The 23,874-nt window shown below is 38.9% G+C and overlaps 1 protein-coding gene across 1 annotated transcript in view; it reads right to left on the reverse strand.

The window, feature by feature from the left end:
- Positions 1–23,874, reverse strand: part of NALCN (sodium leak channel, non-selective) — a 311,653-nt gene that overhangs the window by 159,345 nt on the left and 128,434 nt on the right. Inside the window, exons 11-12 of the mRNA XM_047756274.1 lie at positions 17,328–17,459; positions 3,848–4,015 (exon numbers count right to left, since the gene is read on the reverse strand). Of these exons, the coding sequence (XP_047612230.1) occupies positions 3,848–4,015; positions 17,328–17,459 (300 nt within the window). The remainder of the gene's footprint in view (positions 1–3,847; positions 4,016–17,327; positions 17,460–23,874) is intronic.

Here is a 23,874-nt window from a genome sequence, read left to right on the forward strand (position 1 = left end):
TATTGAAAAGATTGCCCAAGTAATTTCAAATCCTGTCCCAAATTCTAATAAACAGACTGTGCACATCTGTGCAATTTTGATAAATTAATATTTCATTAGCTGGAAGAAACAGAACTTAACACAATTCCCACAGTGGTGATTGGATCAGCATTTTCAAAGGGGAAAGCCTGCACCCGCAGAAAGGCAAAAGCCTTATCGGTGACTCTAATTATGCCTCTTCATTTATTTGCAGATATGTATGCTTTTCACTCTGTCTACCCAATAAAGCCTTTGGATTCTGTGTTCCTGCAGATATGAAATCAAGTAAAGCATTCATTCAGAGATAAGCACTGTAGGACATTTTGTAGCTGTTTCCAAAGCATATTTTCCTGGTCACATTTCTGAGTCTGTCACTAACGATCACTCTGCTGATTAACAGTGAGATGCTGTAGGAATCATGTGGCTAAGAATATGAACTACGAGATTAAACTTCTTGGGAGTGAGTTTCCATCAACTGCTAGTTATGCGGCCTTAGGCAAATTATTCAGAGTGCCTGGCACAGAACAGAGGCACAATAAATACCCGCCGATGTCATCAAGATCACCCTGCTGTGTCAGAACCAGAGCATTTCGTAAACATTTCATTACTTCCTGTAGGACCACGCTGCCCTGTGTCCACTCCAGGCCAGCCACGCTGACCTCGTGCTGTTCCCTGATGCCATCACACACGTGTCCCCAAGGACAGGTGCCACATGGTTCTCTCTACTGGCAGTGCTTCCGGCCAGACCTCCTCAACGTTTGCTCCTTCTCTGCCCAAACGTCCCCTCGTCAGAGAGGGCTTCTCTGAATAACTTATCTAAAACAGCACCCTCACCCCACAACGTCTATATTTCCCCAGAGCACTTCTGGGGTTCCTATTCCATGTTCTGTCACGTGCTTGTGTGTTGAACTATCTGCCCTCTAGAACCCAAGCTTCCCTGCCTTGCTCACCTCTCTGCCCTCAGCATCCGGAAGAGCATCTGGTACTAGCAGGTGTTCAGGAAACACCAATGCTCAGAGTGAACTGGTATAAAGGGAGACATTTTGTACTAAACTGTTGACTTCATTTAAATGTGAAAAATACGACATTCACTACGGGCAGAATTGCTGCCAACACAATGAAGAAAGGGCAATAAGATGAGAAGCATGAGGACCAACAAGGGAGCTCAAAGTCGGCCCATAAAGAGCCAATCTGCCCAGTACAGTGGGTTCTCCACATGAGAATTTGCAAAAATCCTTGTGACATCTAAGCTTCTTGAAAGATGTATTTTTTAGGCATACACACACACACACAAAACCCGAGGCAGTGTGTAATTATCTCATTAGAAAAACATAAACTTGGCCATGTAGAGAGAGATACAAATGAAAATCACTCATCTATTAAATGATCACAAGATCTATGGCTACATAAAATGATTAGGGCCATGCATACTGATTTTAGACATTTTTGTGAAAAACAGGCTAGAGAGAGGGTGACCATTAATCATTTGTAATAATTTGGTGTATTTCTTTCCAGCCTTTTTTTCATTTACGGATATTTTATATACACATACATTATACATAGCACAGGTAAGTAGCTCTACGTTGTTATATAATTTTATACTGTTTTGTACTTAAATAAAACAATAGTATTTCTAAGTTACTCCAACTTCATCATAATAATTTTTATGGTCAAATATAATATGATTTACTGAGCTATTCTTACAAGTCTCCATTTTTCCTTTCATAAACAATTACAAAATGAATACTTTTTTTTTTTTTTTTTTGGCTGCATCTTTAGCATATGGAAGGTTCTGGGCCAGGGACTGCATTCAAGCTGCAGCTGTGACCTATGCCACAGCTGTGGCAATGCCAGATCCTTAACCCACCACGCTGGGCTGGGGGTCAACATGCACTCCCACAGACATCACTGGATCCTAACCCACTGCACCACAGAGGGAACTCTCAGAATGAATATCTTTGTGTGCAAAATTCTGATCTATTTGTGACTTTTCACTAAGAAATTATCTGTGAGAAATAAGAATTTTAAAGCCCTGAATATATTTCATATGGTGTCTTGCTGAAACAGACACTGCATTCTTTCTTAATTTGGTTAATTTAATAGTTTTGTAAAAAAGGAAGTGTTGTAGTTTTGACCACGAGGCATATTTTCTGGAATTATGTACAATGATTCTCTAATGTAGGTACTAAATTCTCATGTTGATTTTGCGAATCTGGACAGCAGTGCCCGAGAGCATATAATGACACAAATGTTTAGAAGGCATATTTTGTATCAAGAGTTTTAAACCTGTGTATATCTCTTGCCTCAGCCATCTCTCTTATGATAACCAAGCCTGAGGATATAACCCAACAAGTGACAAGGAATTTTTGTTCAAAGATGTTGATGGTACTGAGAGCTTCACCCACGATACCCTCTGTGATCTCAATATGCTTGGCTGTGATTACTGGAGGCTCAGTTTCTCATGTGTGTTTGTGAAGGATGTTTTTCATTTTTGTGAATTATATTGTTCTTTCTTCCAGTATTGGAAATACTGCGTTTCAGGCTGTGATCTGGCAGCTGAAGTTAATATGGCTCTGAAAAATAACAGCTTTGGTATCACCGATAAATAAGTTCGGGTGAGGCTGGAATACATTTTCTTTTATTTAAGGAGTTGGATTCTTGCTTTTCTGAATGGTTTCTTTAAAAATTCTGCCATTTTATTCTCCAACTATTTAAAAATATCTATTAAGAATAAACAATGCAGCTCCTAATATTTATATGATAAACTATATAAATGACCAATTTCAAGTCCGGAAAATAACTATACTTAAACTTTTTAAATTTAGGATGTCCCATGTACATATTATATTTTGACCAAGTATTTAAAACAACACTCAGTATATTGCTATTATTCAATAATTATAAAGATCATAATTAAGAATTACTTTTGTTTACTGGATAGTCATAAAGAAATATGATTCAATGTATTACATTTGAAGAAACAGATATCCAGTTATAAATAAAGCAAATATTACAGGTATTTTTATTTAATCATCACAGAGAAAACAGAAGGCGTTTATAAATAATAAAGCATGACCAATTACAATCTGTAAAGGTCATATTTGCTTATTATTTTAATTGTAAGTCAGTGTTGAACAAACATTTAGGCTTATTGAAAAAGGAGATTTATATTGGAATTAAATTCATATTTCCTCCTCTTTAAAGTGTGTGTGTCAACATCTTAGGTAGTTTAAAATTTGATATGTATGCACAGATGTATAATATCCCTGAGTAATAAAGTATGTATATATATATGCTGTGTTAATTTATGAACTATATGTAAAACATCTCCATTTATTACTGTGAATTTTCAGGAGTTTTAAAAATTAGAACACTGGGAGTTCCCATCATGGCGCAGTGGTTAACGAATCCGACAAGGAACCATGAGGTTGCGGGTTCGATCCCTGGCCTTGCTCAGTGGGTTAAGGATCCAGCGTTGCTGTGAGCTGTGGTGTAGGCTGCAGACGTGGCTCAGATCCCACATTTCTGTGGCTCTGGTGCAGGCCAGCGGCTACGGCTCCGATTCGACTCCTAGCCTGGGAACCTCCATATGCCGTGGGAGCGGCCCTAGAAAAGGAAAAAAAAAAAAAAATTAGAACACTGTAAACCAGCTATAAAGAAAAAAAAGTTATAATTTCTGAATGCACTACTTTTGGTATTTACACTATCTCTGGGCTAATCTCAAGCTTGTATTTACTATAGTAGAACATCTATCTATTAGAATGTAACTGGTATTTTTCTCTGGAAAGAAAAAAAATTCTAAAGGAGAAATAAGCATTATTTGTGTTACCTGAAAGTACGTGAACTGAGAATGGTAAAGATCTGGATACACATGAAGAGTGGTTCCAATGACGAGCAGCAACTCGAACTTGTGGAGAGAGGAACTAATATACCCAGTAAATCCCAAACACCAGATCTTCAGAAGTGCTTCCAAATCAAAAAGTACCGTAAAAGCCACCTGGGGGACAAAGAGACAGTGAAACTGGAATCGAAAACTATCATTTATTCCAGAATATTTCATATGTTCGTTAGGACATGAATTTCAGCCACTGTGATATACAATGAGGACCCAGAGTAAGAGTTTATTTAAAAAATGGATTTTTAAAACATATCAACGAAAACATCACATTGGTTAAATGTATCTGAAGCAATCAGAGGAACACAGGTTAGAACACGAAATGTTTGTGAGTGGTATTCTTTCTTCATTATTCACTATGTGATAGTTAAAAGTCATCACATTTAGAGAATTACAGTGTTACGTACACAGAAGGGCTGCAGTTTTGCATAATCTGTATTTTCTAAAAATGAAGGTGCTACAGTGTAGAAAAATCATAAAATGACATCTACTTCTAAGTGTAAATATAAACTAAAATTTAAAAGTTTACACATGGTTTATGCTTTGGGCCACAAAAACAGCAGAGAAATTTGAATCCTATGCCAAGCAATTTATGTGTGTGTGTATGTGTGTGTATATGCACACATAAATTAATATATTATTCCACATCAAATGGATAGTGGGAGTGGGCACTGGGGATAAATTAGGAGTTTGGGATTAACATATATACACTATTGTACATAAAACATATAAACAACAAGGACAGCTATATTCAACAACAAGCACAGGCAGCTATATTCAATATCTTGTAACAGTCTATAAAGGAAAAGCATTTACATACACATATATAGGACTGAATCACTTTGCTGTACACCTGAGACTAACACATTGTAAATTAACTATACTTCAATTCTAAAAAGTGTGGTTCCCATTGTGGCTCAGGGGTAATGAATCTGATTAGTATCCATGAGGATGTGGGTTCGATCCCTGGCCTCACTCAGTGGGTTAAGGATCCAGCATTGCCACGAGCTGTGGTGTAGGTTGCAGATGCAACTCGGATCCTGAGTGGCTGTAGCTGTGATGTAGGCCGCCAGCTGCAGCTCCAATTCAACCCGGAGCCTGGGAACCTCCATAGGTCGCACGTGCGGCCCTAGAAAAGCAAAAAAATAAAATAAAAAATAAAAAAGGAACAGAGCAATCCATTTTAACTGTGAAATAATCCTGAGTACACAAAATATTAACAAAATTCCTCACCCATCTTTCATGATTTCTGTTAACCACGTTTTAAACTCCCTCCTCAATCATCTCTGGCTGCATCCAGACATATACAATCACATCCTGGGCTTGCTTTTTAGGTCCTTCTGCAACCTCTCACTTCACTAACAATCACGGACATCCCTTCAGGTTAAGAGATGTAGGACCTATTTATTCTTTTTATCAGCTGCAGACTTTGGTACAGTAGTCCGTTTTTAATTCAGCCTTTTCCCTACTGATTCATTAAAGGGTGGTAAGGAACCATAAATGGTTAAGCATTTTTCTGCTTCAAAAACAAGACTGCACTGACCATCCTGATGCAGTGTCAGTTTTTCCTGGGCTTTCATATCTATAAGTAGAATCTCAAACCTGGCATTTCTGGGGCAAAGGACAAGTTCACGTACCTTAGCATTCTAGAAAATATTAAGAGATTACTTTCAAGAGGTTGCATTGTCCTTCGCCTTTCAGCAACGGCGGAAAAGGCCTTCTGTCCTAAGGGCACACCATCACCAGACGTGATCAAGCTTCTGTTCACCTGTGTACTGAGGACTTAGATTTATTTCCTTTACAACACAGTTTCGTCCACGCATAACCTTGCCAGTTTTCGCTGATGGTGTTTCCTTCTGAAACGTTTCTGGAGTCGTTGATATTGAGGACATCAATCTTTGTCTGCAAGTGTTTTTTTCCACTGTCAATAGTTTGATTTTTAACTCTAGCGGCAGTAGTTCTGAGAGCTCTTTCATTTTTACATGGTTACCTGTGTCTCCATAACTTCTTTCCTTACCTTCTACATACAAAAGAAAACTTTAGAAGGATTAATATTGGTTCCTCACATCCAGAAACACACTCTGTATGGATTTGGATATACTCTCTAATAAAATTTTCCCATTGAGATATGTTAAGGATTTCGAAATTTATTTCTATTAATTTAATAATATCCCAGTCACTAATGACTCACTTAATTTTTATTTAATTTTTAAAATCATGTCTACCTAGTTATTTCCAGTGGAAAGAAAAGCTGCTGATTTATTTATATTGATTTTCTCTACTCTCCTTACTAGATTCTTCTATTACATTTTTAACATCTCCTGGGCTTTATAAATACATACATTTCATCTGCAAACGAAGATAAGGCTTTCTTCAAGATTTATTTTGGAGTTACTAATAATTCATTAACTATCACGATATAGATAAATACACTAATTAATACAATCATAATAACAGGAATCCATACTATGATCCTTATTTTCAATGAAAGTTTCTCAGCATTCAATGGTTGCAGTGAATTTGGGTAATAATTTCTACCCTGTTTAAGGATTTTCTTTCCCTTCTATTCTACTTAGAGGGTTTTATCCTTGAATTAATTGAGCCAGTGAAATATATCACGAGAGCTTCTGATTTATATATTCCTGGAATAAACCCTAGAGGCTGATGCTGATCTTCCTAGATAATACTTTATTTATAATTTTTGTAGCCACTGTCATACATAAAATTGATCTATAATTTTACTTGTCCTGTCATTACCAGGTTTAGGTTAAGCCTATAGTAGCTTTATCAAATTTATTGTGGAGTCTTCTATCTTTTGTATGATCTTTTGTAATTTCTTAAATAAAAAAAAAATTATCTCATCTTTGAAAGCAGATAAAATCCAGCAGGAAAACTCCATGGGCCCTGTCCTTGTGTAACGCTGGATGAAAGCTTTCCAGCGTTCTTCTGATCAGCTTCCTTACCTTGCCCATCAACTTGGTAGATTATACTTTGCCAGGAGACCATCAATTTCCTCTAGAGTTTCAAGACCTGTATTTAGAATACATGTTTTTTTTTTTTTTTTTTCCAGAAAGCATTGGTTCACCAGGTAGCCTGAGGTTATCTTACAATTTTGGTACCTCTTTAGATCAATTTCTTGGCTGACATTGCTCAGACCTGAAAGTCTTATGATTTTGAACTCTGATCCCATGAAGACAGGCTCATGCTGACACCTTTTCAGTAAACCTTACTCTTCTTCTGTGTATGAGTCAAGGTCAAGACGGGAGATTTCCTCACTAATTCCTTCTGAGGGATGCACATTTCTCTTCTCTCACTGTGGTACAGACCTCATGTGTCTTGATGTGTCACGGTTGGTGGGAGGTCCTCTGTTTTGATACTTCACCTCAAACAGCCGCTTCTTTCTGTCTAGCCCTTAAAATGGCTTGGTCTAGGTGACAAGGATATGTACATGTCCTCAGGGCAGCCTCTGGTCTTATGCTCACCAGGTGGTCTGCATTCCCATCCATACAATTTTTGGCCTTGAGAATATTCCTTACTTTTTTTTTTTTTGCACATCCTGCTAAGCATTTAAAATGTTTTAATATTTTAGGTGTCACCTTTAGTTGTTTCATTAAGAGATGCTTTTCAGCCACTTTGGGTGGTCATTTTGTATCTGTTTCCTAGAATCAATAATACTATTTGATTTTCTGTTGAAACATAATTATATTTTTCTATAATTCTTTTTTTTTTTTTGACTTGGACCTTCTTGGCCCCAACATGTAATCAGCCATTTCTCCTTGAAGAGCATTATTTTCTATGGTGTTTGATAGGAAAATTCAACCCACTCACACTTCATGAATGAAAGGTATTCCAGGTCTTATGTTTCTAGTTTATCATACATCATTGATATTCCTCTTTTAATCTCTTCTTGTCTTTTCCAGCCTGGTCAAATTGTTGTTAATTTCTCTTTTCCCCCTTGTTTATCTGAACTCTGCTTTTCTAATCTCGCAGCTGAATTCCCAACTGTCACAAATCCACCTATACTTTTTTTTATTACCGCATCAAAACTGGGCGGTTGTAAACAACCCTCCCACACAAATGTGCTTGCTCACTCTTCCTTCACACGCCTGCCAATCTTCAAATGTCACCGTCTCCTTCTCGCAGCCCCGCTCTCCACGGGCATCGCACCTCTTCCTATATTCTGCTTTTCCTGAGAGCATCCACCAATTTAATTCTCGCTCCTGGGACTGTAATGATGTCCTCTTTTCGAGAACCCTTGGGTGTCGTTTTACTTGTCATCTTCCATTTAGATCCAATAGCCACTGCTTTTCGTTCCTTTTCATCCTCTGTCTCGTCCTGTGGATTGTGATGAACTCATCTTACGCTTTGCATACACGGAGGGCAGCTTCCTCTAACCAGCACCAAGGGTTGATACCGTCTCCCTCCTTTCCTACCTAGAAGGCTATCTTAACACTGACATGATTATTTTGGCTGCGTCCAGGCCTTTCAATTGCAGTTCCTTCCTCTCTGCAGTCTCTCCCTGAATTGGTCCAGTACCTTCTACTTCTCCGTACAGAGGCTGAGTCATCCAAGGCATCCAAAGTATATTTATCGTGCTTTCGCAGGTTATTTAAGCCTGTCCAGAGGCTCAAAAAGGTTTTTTTTTCCTTTATGCTTGTAACCAAGGAGGGTCACCCGGCCCTGCCCGGGAATGTATCTGTTTTCATTCAATCTCTCCGAGACTCTGTGAGCCCTTTCAGTCTTCAGGTTTCTGCTTTTCTTCTGTTTAGGGAAATTTCTTCCCTCATTTATTGTTACTCTTCCTCTATCTGCGCTTTTTCCTTCAGGGTCTCCTATTATTCCCATCTGAGCGGCTAGTGTCTGGCTTTTTCTCACCATCATTATCTTTTCACTTGATCACCCGTCTGAATAATTAGCTTCTCTTCAACAACCGATGTCCTTTTCAGCTCATTTTTTTGAAAATGTTAGTCAAAGTTCAGAAGGTTTGGTTTTTGCCCTAATTAACTCTCTTGGCGACATTGGAGGGAAAAAAAAATCCTACTCCCTCGCTCATCAATTCTGCGTGACTGGGAAACTCCTGTACCAGCTGTTCATCTTGGACTTTGAAGTTCCAACCTCAGTTTCTGAGTGAGAATTGTTTTCTTTGCTTGCTCATGGCTACATATTTTTTGTTTGTTTATCTGTTTCTCTCTCTCTCTCTCTCTCTTTTTTAAAATATTTTATGGCTGTATCCATAGCACGTGAAAGTTCCCAGGCCAGGAATTGAATCTGAGCTGCTGCAGCTGCAACCTGCACCACAGCAGAGTCAACACCGGGTCCTTACCCACTGTGCCACAGCAGGAACTCCTATCTGTCTCTCCTGCCCGCTTGAGCAGTGGTCAACAAGTGGCAGTATAAGGCACGATGTTTTTTGTGGTAAATGACCTACCCCCCCCTCCCCCCCCCCCCCACCACACACACATCTGCTTTGCTGGGCAGAAGTTGGACACTCTTTGTGTCCAGATTCCTTCCAGGCTGGCAGAATCCATGCCTGACCTCCCTCCTGGAAGTAACTCAGCTTCCAGGGAGGTTCCCTTCCCAGATGTCTGAGATCAGTGGGATTCTGTTGGATCTCTGTGGATCACATGCAACCAGTGGGCAGATGCGACTCCCTTGCAGAGTCAGCCTCAGGTGACCAGAGGACCCAATTCCTGCCACAAATCCTACAGAGAGGCGATCCCTCCCCAGCCCTGGCCTCTCCCTCCAGGCCCTGCAACCCTCTGAGGAAGTCCAGTACCTGTTCCCTCCCCCAGATGTCTCAGCAGATTTCTAGAGAAACTGAAACTCGGACGCATCCCTCCTGAAGCTTCCTCTGCAGCCTGAGCTGGCCGTTGTGTCAGCAAAGAAGACAGCGGCAAGACCCCCACCTCCACTTCTCCTTTCACCTGTATTTTCGGACTTTCATTCCAAAGGAAAGAATATAATCCGCATCAAAGTAGCCTTTTTTTTTTTTTTTTTTTAAGTAGGGAACTACCAACAAATGCCTGAACTATATCCCATGGACTGTCTAATTACATATAAATACAATTAATCACTTTACTAACTTTGTGTTTGCTATCAAAAGACAGATGGAATGATCGTTTAAATGATCATAAATCATAATACAATATGCAGCTGGGTCCATCTGCATTATTATTTGCCTGGTGGGAAAACAAGATACTTTTCAAAGACACTAAAAGGCACTAAAAACAATTTGGCAAACTATTATGTGATTTTGTATAAATACCCATATTCCCACCAATTTTCCTACTAGAATTCCTGATTCCAATTCTCCTGAGAGCAAATGCCTTGTTTTTAACATAGTTAAAATATAATTTGTGAACTTCTGGAAGCTAACACTCCCATTCTCTGAGAAACGGTATTAATACCAAAATGATAAAATTTCATGGAAAAATACTATACCAAAAAAACTGTCTAACGTACTTGTCATTATGGGTTATTCTGGTGGAAGGAAGAATTATGTCAGGAATTACAGAAGGGATTTAGGAAAATTACGTTGCCAGTTGTTTTAGCGTGGGTTGGGGGGTCTAGCATAGGATTTCAATTCAGCAGACGATAACAGTTCAGAAGAATCAGGGTAGAAGCAGTGAGGAGGTAATTTTAGTAATTTCCTCTCAATGGGTAGCTCCAGCTTGTGTCAGTGAACTCAACCTTGACAGCTGCTGGACAGAGTGCCACTTGCCATGGTCATGCTGCTGGCCATATAAAAGGGAGAAGGCTAGCAGGCTGTCTGCAGATCCCAACTACCTAGAAGGGCTTCCCATATGTAACATCTGGACATGTGACTAATCTAGAGGTTTTCTGCAGGTCCATAGTGGTCATCAGTGCAGCCCTCTGCTCGACCTGCTAGCCTGGGAGCACAGCATGAACTTGACCCCGAACACCTGACCCCACATTGAGCTCACAGCGGGACCTTGCCTCTGTTTTGAATCCTTAGAGTACCCTTAAGCCATCTGTGGGTCTTAAAGATGAAATCTGTCTTTTTTAAAGAATGAAGGCAAGATTTGCAAGTATAACAACCTTTTAAATATTTTTGCCATATTACCTGAAAAAGTTATGTGAAAACAATATGTGATAAAACCAAAATATTTCTTTCTTCTTACAATTCCTAAATCAGCGTTTGGCAATATTTTTTTAAACCACCCTCCACTCAGGAATCTTCTTAGGTATTTTACACCATATGGAATTTTATTAGCACTAGTATGTTATAAATATAAACATATCCATCTCTGCTTTCTATATGGAAAGAGTAAGGTGTTTTTTTTTTTGCCTTTAGAGGTATTTTCACCCTCTGTTGAGAATCCATGCTGTGCAGATCAATCAGGTTCGATGTCACCACAGAAGAGTTTGCTAATATTTTTAGGAATGCAGGTTGTACGAGCTCTTTAAACACCACATGTTTTAATTCATTTTCAAAATTTCCATCTTGTAATAATACATATGCCATTGACTATCTACTATAACAAACCCTCTTGTCCTCAAGAAAATTATCGAGAAGTGAAGGCAGATTTACTTATAATTAAATTAAGTCAAATTAAATGAATTTAATGAAATAAATAAAAATTAAAGGAGTTATTATCCTAAGAAACATGATTATATTTTTTCTTAGGATGATAGCACATAACTTTTGAAAAAAAATTTTTTTAGAATGAAAAATGCAAGAAATTAGTTTAAGAGGCTTGTTTTCTGAAAGAATTTGTAATTGGATTTGTGAGGCTAGCAGGTAAGACAATATGATTTTACCAAATTTCCAAAGCTCCGGAGAAAAATAACCGGATGGAAAATGACATGCTTAATATAAATAGAACAATGGAAATTGTTCTGCCCTTTTAATTCAATGAATAATGTATGAACATTTATAGGTGACAAATTATAAATGAGCTGATTGTGCTGTGAAGGTCTGAGAAGATAAAGTGGCAGCGATACTGCCCATATGGGCAAAGATATTTGAAATATATTTATCCACGATTTGTGTTGCAGGCTCTATTTCATTATTTCAGAGAAACATAACAGATATTCCTGAGAAAATTAATGCATATTTATCACAGAAAAAGATTATAGAACAAAACTTAACACCAAATGCATTTCAGGAAGCCCTGGTCTCCTAAATGAAATTCAGGTTAAATAACACCCAAATAAATGATTTCCTGCAACTTTCCAGAGGTGTCTGTAAGTCTCCTACTCTTAGTCTTTAGTGACCCGTCAGTATTCTAGACAGTTCAAGAGTAACCTTTGGAGATGGATCACTGAAGAGTCAAAATTGTGATTATTACATTATTTTGCACCTAACAAGATGTTGCCCAAATCCTTTAGAAAGCTACCGTCAAGAGAAACTTACTTAATTTAAGTTTCCCAGAAAATGAAATTAAACTTAATGATAACATGAAAGACGGCTGGTACATCGCAAGATGAGTTGCTTTCATAATTCAGTCACTTCTTGTGATTAATGCGCTGAAATATGGGTGTCAGATTTTATGGGAACTAAAATAAATGGCTCTTTCACTTCATTTCATTTTAACAAATAGCATAAAGCCAAATGTCTTTATGGGAACACAGAAATCCGTTTTCTAGAAAAGATGACTTCCTGTAAGATGGCAAAATGAGTCCATGCTTTATGAAAGCCCTTCTGCTTCAAATGCACAATAATCACAGGAAACCACAGAGACACCCTGGAGTTCTATACAAGGCAAACCCTCTCTCTGCAGATGAGACCTGCTATTAGAACGCCATGGTTCTCTCTCTCCCGCCAAACTATGAGTTCCTTCCAAGAGGAATTCTGTTAAAATTGTTCATCTTCTGGGCTAAGGCTCTGCTCATAAATGTCTATGACATGTACAGTCTAGTGGATAGAGAGATATATGCACATTTTTTTACATAAAACAGGAACGTATGGTTCAAGTTTTATTATTTGTTAAGAAAATGAGACTATACATTTAAAAATATAATTATGTTCATTATAACAATATGATTTTATGTATAATATTAATAACAATATGTTGTCTTAGGTCAAAATGAAAACGCTTACCAAAGAAAGTAAATCTTTTCCTCTGTATGTTTATGCATAGCCTAGAAAACACAAGCTTTTCCTGTCTCTTAACTAATTCTAAATTTAGGTTAATCAATCCAAAGTAAACAAACAAGTCCCAGCTTCACAAGAGAAGTTAAGCAGCTTAATTTACGTTTAAAGGATGCTTTTCAGACTCTAAGTTGACTCCTAATGGGTAGAGTGGCTTATTTTGGATTTTTAAAATAATTTATCCTGGAACATGTGAGAACTCAAGAAATGACTTCTCTGAAAGCTCATGGCCTCTTGTGATCTATTTTAAAGATAAACTTTCCATAATATTACATAATGCTATTACCTTAAATACTGTATCATTATAGTCCATAAACTTGAATTGCTGTTATTATAGCCATTTTGAGGATTAAATGAGATAAAGAATTCCTTTAAAGCACTTGGCAACATAATGGAACCTCCAAAAAAAATGGTAGCGATTATGTTGCTAGTCTTACTGTATGAATTTAACACATGCGGATGTTAGTTGATATGCTCTGCAGGTCTACAGCTTAAACTAGGATCAAGCTCCTCGCTTATTTTCAGACATAAAGTTTAACTGGAACACAACCATTCTGAGACCACATTCACTTCTGCACAATAGCAACGGAGTTGAGTAGTTGAAGCAGAGGGCACGTGGCCTGAAAAGCCTGAAGTACTCCCTATCTGGCTCCTCAAGAAAAACTCTGTTGACTCCTGGCTTAAACTCAAATAATTTCATCAATTTTTTCTTTCTCTCTCTCTTTTCTTCCTGCCACATCTGCGGCATGCAGAAATTCCCAGGCCAGGAATCAAACCTGCACCACAGCAGTGACCAGAGTCACAGCAGAGGCAATGCTGGGTCCTCAAACCAGTGACCAGAGAGCTCCTCATTTTTTTTTTTTTTAAAGAGAATATTTGACAAAAATTGTGGTTAAAATGACTTAACCACACTCATCCGAAACAGACCACATACAAGTTTCCAATACAAAGAGAAGAGAGAATGTGATTTGAACAAAGGGCAAACGTGTTGGGAAACGCAGACACCCAAGATCAAACAATAGACATAGAACCAATTCTGAGTGTTTCAGTGATTCAGGTATAAGATGATGACCATATGTTTTTTTCAAGTGAACTAAATCTCCACTACACTGCTCATTAAATTCAAATTCACTTTCAGTGCTTTGGGAAGGGGGCAACAATTAATGGAAACATAATATATGCCAGATTTTACCATACAACCCTCTCTTTCTTGTCTACTATGCAACCCTCCTTTTCTGATTCCTTTAATTAAAAAAAGAGTGCTATTACAAAAAAGAAAAATTACAAGGATTTGTCAACTACCCCCAGATGCTACCTACACACTTGACTGGTAACAGGGAACTCTACGCTATTAAAATATTTGAAATTTTATTGGAATTTCTTGCAGCATGATCATAAATCTGGTCACTCATAAACACATTAAGAAAGAGAACAGTTTCATAAGTGAAAAAATTAGGTAAAACTTAACTGGGCAATTCTGTGAATGACCAGTATTTATTCTACAGGATTGATTAGTATGACTGAGAACCCACCCTGGGCTGGGCTGCAGAAGAAATACTAAAGGAATCTGTGATACGCAGGGTTCCCGCGGGAGCAAACACAGATTGCTCCACTTGGCAAGACGGGCAATATCTCAGTCCTGTGGAGCCATTTCTGTTTCTACCCCAGGCATTTTTGTCATCGGTCTTTCCACCTCTGGTTCTAACACTATTGTATCATTCTTCCATTTCATCTGTCATCTCACTTCATTTCACCCAGAGCCTTTACCTAAACTGTGGGTTTCTTGTTCCATTCTGGGTTTTTTTAGGGCCACACCCACAGCACATGGAAGTTCCCAGGCTAGGGGTGGAATCAGAACTATAGCTGCCAGCCTACACCACAGGCACAGCAACGCGGGATCCAAGATGCGTCTGTGACCTACACCGCAGCTCATGGCAATGCCAGGTCCTTAACCCACTGAGCATGGCCAGGGATCTCCTGTCTCTCGGTTCCACCAGAGTGAAAAACCTCTAAAGCTGGAACAAGCTAAACGTTGCCTTTTCTCCCCTTTAGGCAAGGCCTAAAATAGTCACAGACCTGTCTCAGTCGGCATCGCTATAAGTTTGTCGTCCCAACCTTCAGGTTTGCATTCGATGTATCTTTAATTATTATTACTGTTTATTATTATTATTGGCATTCTCCGCATTGCCTGTCTCTTCTCTTCTTTCTCCACAAGCTTCCCACTTTACTGTCTCACCATCAGGCTGGATGCATACCTTGCTTCCTACTTCATAGGACAGACAAAACTCACTTGATGGGGATTCCTTCAAGTCCTACCCCTGTGCTAGAAATTCACCTGCAAGTACAACTATAGACCCATGTTCCCTTCTGCTTTTAATGACAATCCATGCTTTCTGAGCTGGATTTGCACTAAAAACATACCAATTTTTCAGGTGTTGGGCTGGACATGATTTCATCATGAGCCCCTGTCATTGGTTTCCACAGCATAAAAAACTTGTTATTGTTTCCTGTCTGTATTTCTTGCTAAACTGCAAGATCCATATTCGCCACAGCAAGTATGCAGTGTCACATCCCAAAGACTCTCCACCAGTGAAAGATTCATAATAATGACATCTTCCCACAGGAAACAAACCTCCACAAAGAGGAGAACTCATAAGGGCTCCTTAAAAGTTTTGGATACCCACATAGATGTTAATATTCAATAGGTGTAATCAGTTCTTTTTCTGAAAAGTTTATGTGTAGGTGGATTGAATTTTTATTAACCAAATCCATTTTTAAATGCATTGGGAGAATTCTGGATATACAAGGGAACTCAACTATAAGGCACATCGATTTTGTATGTGAAAGGTGCTTTTGTAATAAAAATAATCAAATTGTGATGTTTCTGCTTTTTAAGATTTCTTTTTCGTATATTGGATTTCTTGAAGTGTAGCACAGCTGGATAGATATATATCACTTATACGATGAATGCATTTCTAAAGAGTTGTCTGTCAACCAATTTTTTCCATAAATAACCACTGAATTCTAAGATATCTTTTAGGAATAATTTTTTGACAATGAAAAAAAGCAATGATCTCTGCAAATCATTAAAGAATGTTTAACTATCAAATATGAACAAAGTTACCCCAGCAATAAGAAATACTATTATAAAACTCCAGTATGAGCTGGACGGCGCTAGAAGATGCATATTGAATCACTAAACCTTCCTGTCCCTGACTTGACATCTTTTTTAAAAAATGTATTTTATTGAAGTATAGTTGATTTATAATGTTGTGTTAGTTTCTGCTGTACAGCAGAGTGATTCGGTTATGCTTTTCCATCACGGTTTATCTCAGGATATTGAACGTAGTTCCCTGTGCAACATAGTAGCACCTTGTTGTTTATCCATTCTATACACAATAGTTTGCATCTGCTAATCCCAAACTCCCAATCCCCCCACCGGACTCCCCCCCCGAACCCCCATTGGCAACCATAAGTCTATCCTCTACATCTGGGCATTGTTTCTGTTTCATAGATAGGTTCATTCGTGTCTTATTTTAGATCCCATGTATAAGTATATAATATGGTATCTATCTTTTTCTGTTTGACTTACTTCACTTAGTATGATAATCTCTAGGTCCACCCACGTTGCTGCAAATAGCATTATTTTATTCTTTTTTATGGCTGCATAATACCCCATTGTGTATGTGTGTATATGTATCTTCTTAATCCATTCACCTGATGATGGACATTTAGGTTGTTTCTATGTCTTGACTACTGTAAATAGTGCTGTGATAAACACAGGGTTGCATGCATCTTCTTGAATTATAGTTTTGTCTAGATATATGCTGGGAGTGGGACTCTACTTTGTGACTTGACATCTTCAGTGCAGGCTGCAACACCTTACATTTTAGAACAGAAATCTTACCAGGAGAGAGCATCCTTTTCCTTAGTACTATTGAGCTGATCTGCATACTTACGACGTTCTGAATCTGTTTGCTTACCCTTAGCAGGAAACAGACTAAGACAACGTGGCAAAGGAGAGAAAACGAGAGGTGGGCGGGAGAAGAGCACGACATCCAGAGTAACACCCAGGGCAAGGGTCACTGCGGCCACGGGACACTCTGTGGGGAGGATCACAAGGCCACCCAGGGGACAGGAAATACATCGCACAACCTGGTGACGAAGGGGGACGCCTCAGAAGCAGATGATGAATCAGTTCTGGTCAAAGGCAAGTACCACCTGAGTGAAATTAACTTCCACATTAGCTGAGGTTCACCTCCACCCTGAAAGGTGATCAGCGCCCAGGGAGCAGCTTACCTCCGCCAGATAGAACTCGTCATATTGCCTTTTGAAGCTTTCTCCTTTGTGATAGTTGCTGGCGGCCACTATCACGTCCACGGTCACCATGCTCAGGATGAACATGTGGAAAACGGAGGAGCGCATCATTTGCTGCGGAGGCAAGACAGAGAAATAAATCTACGATGAAACGTACTCAGGTGCTTAGACCTAGATCTGCAACATCTATGTGATATGCTGCTGTGAGGGCCAGTCCTTTTTTAAAATAAATTATCCCTCTGAATTATAGTTGATTTACAATGTTGTGTTAATTTCTGCTGCACAGCAAAATGATTCCGTCTTACATATGTATACATGTAAAACATATATATGTAAACATATTTACACACATTCTTTTTTGTATTCTTTGCCATCATGTTGTATTTCAGCACACCGAATATAGGTCCCTGTGCTACACAGCAGGACTTTGTTGCTTATTCATCCTATATATAATAGTTTGCGTCTGCTAAGCCCAAACTCCCAAGCCATCCCTCCCCAAATCCTCTCCCCCTGGCAACCCCGAGCCCAGAACAGCACTTCTAAGATAACTTGATGAAAGTTACTGCTGAGCAGTGTGAGCAAAGGAATCATTTTTCTTCAGGAAGCTAAAAAATAACTGGGTAGATAGTTTCAGAGACTTTTGGTTAAAAATTTGCATAATACCTTTCACCGAACTTGTGTAGAGTCTATATTTTCATTCTCACTAGCTGGTTAGGAAGCTTTTATCCTTAATACTGATTGTATGGAGAGATTATTTTTTGGAAAGTGGCTCTTCCAAAATAAGTAGTATTGCTTTATTCTGTTAAGAGAAAAAGCTACTGCAGATGAAAGCATCTTAGAGATAATCATAAAACTGGAAAGTGGGAGAAACTTAAGACCTGTTTAATTTTTACTTTATCGTTTTTGTGAATTATTTATTTAATGTACTTTTTTTAATGCTTAAAACCACTTTATTGAGGCACGGTTGACATAAAAAGAGTGACACATACTGAATGTATACAACCCAATGACTCTGGGGATAAATACACGTCCATGAAAGTGTCACCATCATCAAAGCCAAAAACACAAGGATCACCTCCCAAAGCTTCCTCTCAACTCCTTTATGATTACTATTACTGTTCTTCTTCTTATTATTATTTGCGGTAAGAGGATAACATAAGTTCTATCCTCTCAGCTAATTTTAGATTACAATAGAGTTTTGCTAGCTACAGGCACTATGCTGTGTAGATCGCCATAATTTATTAATCTTACATAACTGGAACTTTGTGCCCTTTGCATAAATAATGTATCAAAAATTATACTACAACTAAGAATAGCTGATGTCTATATTTATAATTATTATGGGTCTGGAGCAGTCACAGATGTTTTACCTAAATTAACTCATTTAATGTCATAACAGCCCTAGGAAGTTACTCTAATTTTATAGAGAAGAAAACTGAGGCTCAGAGAAGTTAAATAACTTCCTCATTGTTGCACAAGTATTGAAAGTGGAACCCCAATGTCGTCCAAGCCCCCTGCCTATACTGAGGTGAAATAATTAGGCATTCAAAAATAATGACTCATTACGTAGCTACTGTGTGTCGAATACTAAAAGTGCGTTATTTATTTCATCTCTTTCACCTCCACCATAACCCTACACAGTGGGATATATCATACACTTCTTCCAGTGAGTTCACAGAGATTAAGTCATTGTCCAAGGTCACATAGCAGAGCCGGGCTCTGCACCCAGGTCTGTGTAAAGTCTACTCTGGGAGACTCTTCCCATCGTGGGGTAGGAAATACACAAAAGGAGAGAGTAGAGGCTGAAGGCAGAGAGCAGCCGACGGAGCTGTTATGACCACATAACACACCACTGAGTCACAGCCCTTGGCACCAACCACCTGGGAACTGGCACCACCACATAGCCCCTTCTCGGAGCCTCGCCTGTTCTTAGTACTTAGAGACACATAAGGACATGGTTTAATCTTGATCTGAGGATATTTACTCTTTGCAATTAAAAGAACCTAACTGAAGCAGAACCTGAGAAGAGCTGAAGAGGAAAAGAAAGCCTCTGAGCCCCACTGCTGACCCCGCATCCAGAGGTGTGCGTTCATGTGGCTTCACGACCTTGAAGTCAGCAACAGCATGGCCACTGAGCCAACGTGCCCAGAGCTGAAACCCTACCACACACAAGCTCCACAGGCCTCTCTGTGCCTCGGTTTTCTCATCAATAAAACGGAGATATTACTGGCTACTCCAAAAGTTATCATAAATAAGTTAAGCATCTGTAAGCATTTATAACAGTGCTTGCATATTATGTGTTCTATTAAGATTTGCAGTAAAAATTTTAAAAATGCAATTCTATGAACAAGGAATGAGAAATAAACTGCCCAAGGTCAAAGAATTAATTATGTTGTGTATTTGACCAAGTCCAGAACCCAGCGAGGTAAATATGAGTGATAAAGTCAAATAATTTGAGAGATGTCAGAGCCATTGGAAGAGCGGAGATGAAGCAATGCTGTGTGTCGCCATGGCTACCGATGCATTCTTGCATCCATTTATTTGCCCTTGACTTTATTCTATGTGTACCACAAAATCAAATTCCAGGGCTGTCAATCAACATATTTAAATGCACATCAATTTACTTGCAGGAACTACTGACCTTCATAACGTAGATAAGCAAATCAGCTGGCAAGTTTTCTATTCTCACTGGAATTTGTATTGTTATTTAGTCCTTTTTGCATTGTGAGAGTTAAATTCCGTAACTATTATTCCTTTTCTATACCCTTTTCAACATAATGTTCTATTAAAAACATTTCAGCTGATTTCCACTTCATCTGCATGACAGAAAAGCCACAACTTTCTCTTGCTATTTTCCTTCGCTGTGGATTTATGTCTTAAGTAAACGGTTATTACTGAAAGGTCCAAACAAAGCTTTTAGCCATGGCTGTCAAAAAACTTTTAAATTGGTTTTGTAACTGTCACAGCTTCACTTTGGTGCTGTCATTATAATTAGGTTGTTTTTTGTCTGAATGTCTATGTATCCTCGTTGGTAGGGAGTCATTAAAATAATCACTTACAATGGATTTTGATATGCTATAATCACCACGGCTCAGCTGACTTTCTCCAAAGGAATAACTTTCAAATATTAAATAAGAATTAAGGCAATCACTACGTGCAGCAGCCAAATTTAAATAATACAACCAGTAACTCTAGCTTTAAAGTTAGAACTAGCAACAGGGACCACTTCAACTCAATTCAATTCAACTGTTTGAAACTAGCTATGGCTCTCCTTAATGTAGAAAGACTGGAAATGTTATACTTAGACTCATCCTTTCTTTTCTTTTCTTTCTTCCTTTCCTTTTCTTTTCTTTTCAGGGCCGTACTCGTGGCATATGGAGGTTCCCAGGCTAGGGAGCTACAGCCTACACCACAACCACAGAAATTTGGGATCCGAACTGCATCTGTGACCTACACCACAGCTCATGGCAACACCGGATCCTTAACCCACTGAGTGAGGCCAGGGATCGAACCCGCAACCTCATGGTTCCTAGTCGGATTCGTTTCCTCTGTGCCACAAAGGGAACGCCAACACTTAGACTCATCCTTACATCTACGGGACTGTCCAAATGAAGACACTTCAACTTTCCATTCTGTTATGAAACTTAACACAGAGGAATATGTTAAAGTTGCCAGTGTCACAAAAATATCATACAACTTGAGATCTTCACAATTGTATTATTTAATGTGGGTGTAGGATGAATATAGCTAGATATAAACACACACATACATATGTATGTATATATGTATGTGTGCATGTGTATTTTTATACATGTGTAGATATCTATATATTTATAGATATATTTAATGTAAGACTCTTCAGATCCTGCTACACAATTTTTAAAAATCCCCTTCAATGGCAGCGTCATTTTGGTTTACATATATATTTTAAAGTCAGACAAGTTTTGCATATATTTTGAGTTTGGCTTTGATCCAAGAACTACTGATTTCTGTAGGTGACAGCTGGAATTACCAAAAGAGGAGGAAGACACTGTAACAGAATCAGCCCCAAGGCAGCAATGCCAGGAATGCTTAGAAGCCTTACTACTCAAAGTGTGGTCCCTGGACCAGTGGCTTCCTGGGAGTATATAAGAAATGCAGACCCTCACTAGAAACGGCCCCCTTCCACACCCATGGAATCAGAATCAGCATCTTTGACCCTGATTAATGTGCAATTAAAATTTGAGAAGCTCTGCTGTAGAGGATACTCCTTGATCAGCAGCTTAAATTGGGTAAGCTATGACATTTTTAACAAATTTGCCCTTTCACAATTCTAAAATTCTGTAATCACAGAATAAAATATATAACAAATACTGGCTGGAATATTGTGGCACTATATTAAGGTATATCACTGCAAAAACAAATGCTTCCTCTCCCTGACCCCATTCCCACTTCTACTCCAAGATCAAGAATCAACTCAACCAGTTTGGATCCATGGAGACAAAAATACGTGTTGGTTTTACAACTATTTGGACAGGATTATGAAGACACCACCACAGACTTGTTCATAAAGTCTAGGAAGACAGGTGGCCTGCAGAAACTGGAAAAGACGAGGAATCAGCTTTGTCCCTAAAATTTTTAGACGACAGCCTTACTCAGACCTTGATTTTCGCCCGCTGGAACTCATTTTGGACTTCGGACCTGGAAAACCATAAATAATAAATGTGTGTTGTTGGAAGTCATTTCATTTGTAGAAATTTGTCACAGTAGCACTGGGACATTGAAACAAGCACTGTTGGTAATTTTGACATACATCAGCTCAGATCATCTACGAAATAGGACTGCAGACATCTGCCCAACGCTACGAAATTCTGCCTGATCAAAGGGTTCCTTCCACCCAAGGCAACTGGAGGGCCCTCTGCAAAATGTATCATTACAAATGCAAATTCAGAATGGTTTTCATCCTGCCTTGTTTCAGAACATGTCGTGACACATTGGCTGTGAAGCAATGAAATTGAGTCCACGCTCAAGCAGAAGAAAAGAACAGGCCCCTTTTCTTCATGTTAGTTCTGAGTCTCACCGTGAGAGGAAAGGAACACTCTCAAAGAATGAAGTCCACACCCAACATGGTCAGGGACCCTCACTCAATTCAAGGTGATACCAACAGGACACGTGATCAAAATAAGAGCTCATGTCCGAGGGCTTGGATTGTGCCAACCCTCATTCCGAGCATGTTACATGCAGATGGGAACATCTCATTTAATCCTCAACAACGCTGTACAACAGGTGCATGTGTTATCCCCTCACCTATGGAGCAACAGGTAAGGATGAGTCAATTTCCAAGCTCCCAGAGTCAGAAAGTAGTTTCTAGGCTTTGAGTCCAAAGTACACGCTCTTGCAGTCAAAATGCAGCTGACTCTGCTTCACATATTAAAGAATGAGAAGCAGGTTCCAGGCCAAGCCTTTGTGATTGAATAGAGGGTCCATGTTTGCAAACACTGTATTTGAAAGCTGACAGGGAAGCTCCTCACTGAAAGGTCTAAGATCCCCACAGGGTAAAAGAATGTCAATTGTGAAGACAGCCTGAGCTGAGTTCAAATCTTGACTCTGTGCCCAATTTAACTGCTCTGTGACCCAGTCATCTTTCCTGGGAAGTGGGTGTGATAACTTCTACATCTCTAGATTGCAACATGAATAGAAATGAGACTACTTGGCATAGAGTCTAAACAGGATCGAGGCTAAATAGTATACATGCCACAGCAGGCATCTGACACTCCACAACTCATTATTATTACTGTATTTGAAAACAGTCGAGGTATTATTTAAAGGTAGAGATATAGTTAGCTGCTTACGGGGAAGGTAAAAAAGTGGAAGAGGAGGATTCAAGTGGAAGAGGTAACTAATCTTGAGAGGGACCAGGAAAATGTACAGATTTGCAAAAAGTCTTAAGCGATCTCACTTTTAGTGTTGTGTGTGCTTAAGTACTTCACAGGGGTTATTCTCATTAATTTTTTTTTAGTAATATTTCCTACAGAACAGTGCCTTACAGATTCTAAAGACTCTGCAAGCAAACATCCAGGGAATCAAAATTGCTACCTAGGAGGTCACAATAAGGATACATTTGAATAATGAATATGGTATAGCTCAGAACTCAAATTTTTCTTTTTTTTCTTTTCTTTTTTCTTTTTTTTTGGCTTTTTAGGGCTGTACCTGCAGCATATGGAGTTTCCCAGGCTAGGGGTCAAATTGGAGCTATAGCTGTCGGCCTATGTCACAGCCACCGCCATAGCAATGCCAGGTCTGAGCCACATCTGAGACCTACTCCTCAGCTCATGGCAAAGCCAGGTCCTTAACCCACTGAGCAAGGCCAGGGATCAAACCCATGTCCTCATGGATACTAGTCAGGTTCTTAATCCACTGAGCCACAGTGGGATCTCCCTCAAATCCTTCTTCAAATTACTGCTGGAATGAATAAAACATCCTACCCTGGCAAGCAAATTTCATGCCCTGAACATTGTATCAGCTTTGTACTAAAAGTTGTGTTTTGATT

This window comes from Phacochoerus africanus, chromosome 13 (genome assembly GCF_016906955.1).
Source record: "Phacochoerus africanus isolate WHEZ1 chromosome 13, ROS_Pafr_v1, whole genome shotgun sequence".
NCBI lineage: Eukaryota > Metazoa > Chordata > Mammalia > Artiodactyla > Suidae > Phacochoerus > Phacochoerus africanus.